We start from the raw sequence: 5159 nt of genomic DNA, 5'->3' as shown, positions 1-5159 counted from the left end.
GTTCATGTGATCAACCAAATAATTTGAGATTCTGACCTTGTGTAAATTGTAATTGATTGAGTTCTTTCCATTCTCTATTAAAAACGACTTTTACGCAGAAATTCATAACTTAAACTTCTAGCTCTAGATTGCAACTGTAAACTTCTGGAGATTAATGAGAACGTGGAGGATCATACAATGAAGCGGCAATTGTAGACATCAACTGCGGGATGAGCATAAATGAAAGCCTCAGAGGTAGGAAAACATGATTCCTTTTCTAATTTTCATTATGCATGTACTGCAAATAATTATGCCAGTAAAGAACAACGAATTCACACAACTAGTTCTCCATCTCTTAAGTTGTTGCATTGGTTAGTAGTAACTATTTACTATTGTCATTGATCAACACCACCTTAAATAGCCCTCCCTACAAAAACGTTAATCAGAGTTTTACAGCCTGCTACGCTGCTTGCTAGGAGAAACCAAATCATCTAGTTGATGATTGATGCCATTTGATTCCACATGTTTTTACTGGATACGTTAGTTTAATGGCCTTATTGTTGAAACAAGGATATATATATGACCGAAGTTCATTTAGGGAGTGGCCACATTTTCCTTGGCAAGTGGGGCGATTTCATCCCCTTCAACACCGGCTTCACTGCCAGCAGCTCCTAAGCTCAATAGCAGTGTCTCCCATTTCTTGGCAGGTTCCTGCATAAATTAAAGAACAGTTGCTATCACTCATTGACGAGAACCACAACCCACACGTACCTACAGAAATTATCAAATTGATCCCTACCTTCCAGGAGAGCTCCTGTGACATGCAGTTTTTTATCATCTCAGCAAACGCGAGGGTGCCATAAACTTCAAGAGCTCTAGCAACTGTTGTTACTATCTTAAGCACATCAGCTGGGTCAACGACATCGCACTGACCAGATTCAAGAAGCATAATAAGTTAATGTTTGTGCAATAAGGGATAAATCTTCAGAACGAGATGGACCATGTCCAAGTACACAATTGATGTAAAATCACATACTTCAACGTTGAAGGCTCCCATATGGAATCCAGTATAGCCTTCTTTCACAGTGTCAACAAGTCCACCAGTTGAGGCACAGATTGGCACCTGATTCAAAGATGATTATGTTAAAACCAGATAACCAATTTTTAGCAACGAAAAGCCTGCTGGAGTAACAACTTTTGGGGTCTTATGATTCTTTTTTTTTTAAAAATCAGTAGAAGGATACTAAGGTCTTAAGATTCTTACTGTTCCATAGCGCATAGCATGTAATTGAATGAGACCACAAGGTTCAAATCTGCTTGGAACCAACATAAAATCAGCACCAGCTGTGATCATGTGAGCCAAAGGGACATTGAATTTTGCCACTCCTTTAGCTTTGTTAGGATACAACACTTCGAGCTGTTCAATCTCCTGTTCGAACTCCTTTTTGCCAGTTCCCTAATGCATAGGACAAGTTGCAAGTCAATTTCAATTTTCAGCACAAGTAACCACAACAAGGCAGACATCATGAGTCTATTCACTACTTACAAGGACTATTATTTGAACATCCAACCCGATGAACTTGTGAATTGCAGCAACAAGAATGTCAGAACCTTTCTGCTCTTCAAGTCTGCCAATGAATCCAATCAAAGGGATCTTCCTGTCAACAGGCAAGCCAACTGCTGCTTGAAGAGCCTCCTTCAGTAAAGGTTTTGCGTCCATGACCTGTATAGAGATTTTGATTAGCACAGAACTCCTTCATTTCATAAACCTACAAAATATTTCAGCATATCCTGAAGTCAGAAAGATCCCATCTTACAGTGGTTATATCATATTTGACATCGGTGTATTTGTCAGTTGCTGGGTTCCACTCTTGGATATCCATGCCATTCACAATCCCAGTTATGCAAGTCTTACGAAGGACGTTATCCAGTTCGACACCCTTGTCAACACCGGAAACAAGTTCTTGGGCATAGTATGGGCTCACAGTAACCACCCTATGTGATTCCAATATCCCAGCCTTCATCCAGTTGATTTTCCTACCCTTAACAGGCTTTTCATATCTGCAAGATTAAAAAGACTGAGTTTACTAGCATCAAAAGACTTCTAAAGTTGGTGGTTTGATTCCAAGAATTAAATTCATACCCATCAATGAAATCAAAAGAACTCTTGTATTCATCAGGCAGATTGAGAAGAGAGAAGTCTGAAAAAGAAAATCGGCCTTGGTAGGCAATGTTATGGATGCAGAAAGCGACCTGGAGGCAATGTGAAATTTATCATATATCAGTACAATCTTTTTTATTGGCATATTAAAGTGCAATAAAGTGACAACAATGAGACTTTTACCTTGGCATTCACATAGATTCCTCTTGATTGGTACATCGACTTTAGGTAGCAGGGAAGGAGAGCAGTGTGCCAATCGTTGGCAATGAAGACAACATCCTCTCCTGTAGAAATAGGCACAATAAAGATGATTACCTACTAGGACATACTATGACTGCGAAGGAGCTTTCTGAAACTGGGAGGTGTTACCATATGGTCCCGAGAAGTATTCGCTGCAGTTCAAATTCAAAACTCTAGGTGCTTCTAGAGCTGCCTGAGAGTGACAAGAAAACAAGGTTAAATAAGGATTGACCGAGTAAAATGGCACATAGAGTCAAGACAATAGTCCAACAATTAACTTACTTGACACAACAAGCTAAACCTAAGTTCATTGTCCAAATAATCTTGTCCAGCTTTAGGGCCATAGATTTTTGAAGCAGTTTTGCCCCAAACCTTCAAGGGTAAAAGCACCAGTAGAGTCAAAAGAAATTCAAATCGATGTGTTCTGTGTATTCACACATTGGAGTATCCCTCAGGACCTCTCCAAGTGTTTAGACTATGCTTACTTTCTCCAAGAACATTGGGTGGTCGACAAAAACACGATCAACCCCACGTTTATAGCAGTGAAAAAAACGAACAATTTCAATTTTGTCTCCAACTTTGATCTGCAGACGAAGCAGGGGTCACATGCTTGAATCGGGGAATGGAACAGATATATTGAATCATAGGCAGTTACTACAGGAGTACCTCAACGACAACGCTAGTATCCCAAGCATCTTTGTATTGGTCATAACGGGGAGATACTGTCATTACGCGATGTCCACGGGCCTAAATGATTATCGTATGTTAGGACACGTTAAGAGTTGAGACATAGATCAGTTGCAAACTGATGCAGTTCAAACTAAAACAAAATAATGAGTACGACAATGTAATAAAAACCAAACCAAAGACTGATACTTACTGCCAAGGCTGGTGGTAGTCCACCAAGAACATCACCTAGCCCGCCAGTTTTGCTCCAAGGACCGACCTCAGTTCCAACAAGGACCACGTTCATCCCCTTTCCACAAACAATTGTACCTGATGGCCTCTCCATCTCAGTTCCGGATCCCTGTTTGCTGGATTTCTTGGCTGTTACCTTAGTATTAGTTCTTGATTGCAGCATATCAACCTTGTTAACAGCCCTCAACCCATTGTGAGTCAGAGCATGGTTCCTCAGCCCTATCTGTGACAAGTTTGCTCTGGTGTCTACAGAGGCTGCTCCACTGCAGACATTTGAGCTTCTTGACACAAAGTGTGAAGCTGTGATGCTTGCCATGTGTGATATTGCGGTCTACAAGAAGGAAGGGGGTATTCAGAATGAGAATCTACGAGAGACTAAGCTACAGTCTTATACCAACTTAAAGGAACAACATAGCATTGCAAAACTTTGTTGTATACTTTACCCTCCAGAAATTGATTTCTGACATAAATGCACTTAAGAGCCTTAACGTTTATCATTGATGATTCCTCATTCATGCAATAAATAAATCATGTCATTTTCATCGTGCTCCTATTACAACAAGAAATTAATGCAGCAATGGGGTATTACCAAAGCCACAGTGAATTCGAGGCCAGCATCAGCATATGTCAGGGAAAGCATTAAGTTATCATTTTCAGTCACTGTTCACTCTAAAAGTGAACTATTGCTTGGACTTAGTGCTCCGTCTAAAGATGTAGGAAGTAAAACAGATGACTTGCACCTTTTAGGCAAAAGAATCAACCACAAAAAAGTGGATGCTTAAAAGATCTGCTTTTTGCCGAGGACTTTAATAAATGTATAGACAAAGCAAAATTAGAAGAGCATCAGACACTTATTACATTACCACTTCTCAGTTCGCAACATAAAAAATGAAAAGAAAAGAAAAAGGAAATCAAGCCTGTGCGTTACCACTTACCAGTGAGTAGTAACGAAATACAACAGCACATTAAAAAAAATGCTTCAATTGCGGAGTGAATCAAAGATTATAATATATATATATATATATATATATATATATATATATATATATATATATATGGAATAAGACTGGAAGGCTATCATTTAACGAAATACAACAGCACATTAAAAAAATGCTTCAATTGCGGAACGAATCAAGATAATAATATATATTACTATGGAATAAGACTGAAAGGCTATCACTTAATGTTTTCAATTCTAGACATAAAAAAGTAAAGATAATCGATCACTGTACCTGGAAATCAGCTAGTATTAGATTTGAACGTGAAAAAGTAAGTGAAAGAGGGAGGGTATTAAGGAGTTGGGCAGAAGATCAATAAGAAAGGGAAGATGATGAGACGAATAAAATGTACCACCCAGTTCACAGGGAAGTGATGTGAGCTGAGTTGGTGAAATGAATTTTACTTTGAATGAATGAGGAGGAACCAACGGCTGAGAGTCTTCATTATTTGTAGCAAGTTGGTAAGTTTTCATTGGCGACACGTGTCATTAGAATAATGGGTGGCTATCCCTCAGTATTAGTGGAAAATCACATGGTTATGGAAACAGTACGTAGGGACTTGTCACCTAACGCTCCTGCGAATATGCTGGGTTTTGGACTTTGGTTATCGAGATTTTATCTCAAGTTGAGCTAAGTGCTAACGACGTCGCTGCTTAATTTTTGTTTATTTGTTTGTTTCTTTCCAATTCACGGCTCAACTTCAACTTGGGCCTCGCAAAGGGCTCCTCTTCTTGTTGATGTGATATGGTCTTCTGTCTCCTAGTATATGAACATGTGATCAACTAAACAAATCGTACGAATACCACTAGATTTTGTGTCATTTGATACACCAATTTGGATCTCCTGTCGCATTCCTATGTATT

General features: G+C 39.1%; 1 protein-coding gene across 1 annotated transcript; it reads right to left on the bottom strand.

Annotated features, from left to right (window-relative positions):
* Positions 1-235: 235 nt before the first annotated feature.
* LOC104114157 (granule-bound starch synthase 1, chloroplastic/amyloplastic) lies at positions 236-3614 on the bottom strand. Its single transcript, XM_009624537.4, has 13 exons — positions 3261-3614; positions 3047-3127; positions 2866-2964; positions 2663-2752; positions 2510-2573; positions 2324-2424; positions 2123-2232; positions 1797-2040; positions 1526-1702; positions 1244-1435; positions 1016-1102; positions 779-907; positions 236-690 (listed from the first exon to the last, which is right to left on the bottom strand). The coding sequence occupies exons 1-13, from the start codon at positions 3612-3614 to the stop codon at positions 574-576; spliced, it is 1845 nt and encodes a 614-aa protein (XP_009622832.3). The 3' UTR covers positions 236-573.
* Between the last annotated feature and the right edge of the window lie 1545 nt (positions 3615-5159).

Source organism: Nicotiana tomentosiformis, chromosome 8, assembly GCF_000390325.3.
Source record: "Nicotiana tomentosiformis chromosome 8, ASM39032v3, whole genome shotgun sequence".
NCBI classification, from domain to species: domain Eukaryota; kingdom Viridiplantae; phylum Streptophyta; class Magnoliopsida; order Solanales; family Solanaceae; genus Nicotiana; species Nicotiana tomentosiformis.
Note: the sequence above shows the minus strand (reverse complement) of the source record. Positions and strands in the feature narration are given on the sequence as shown.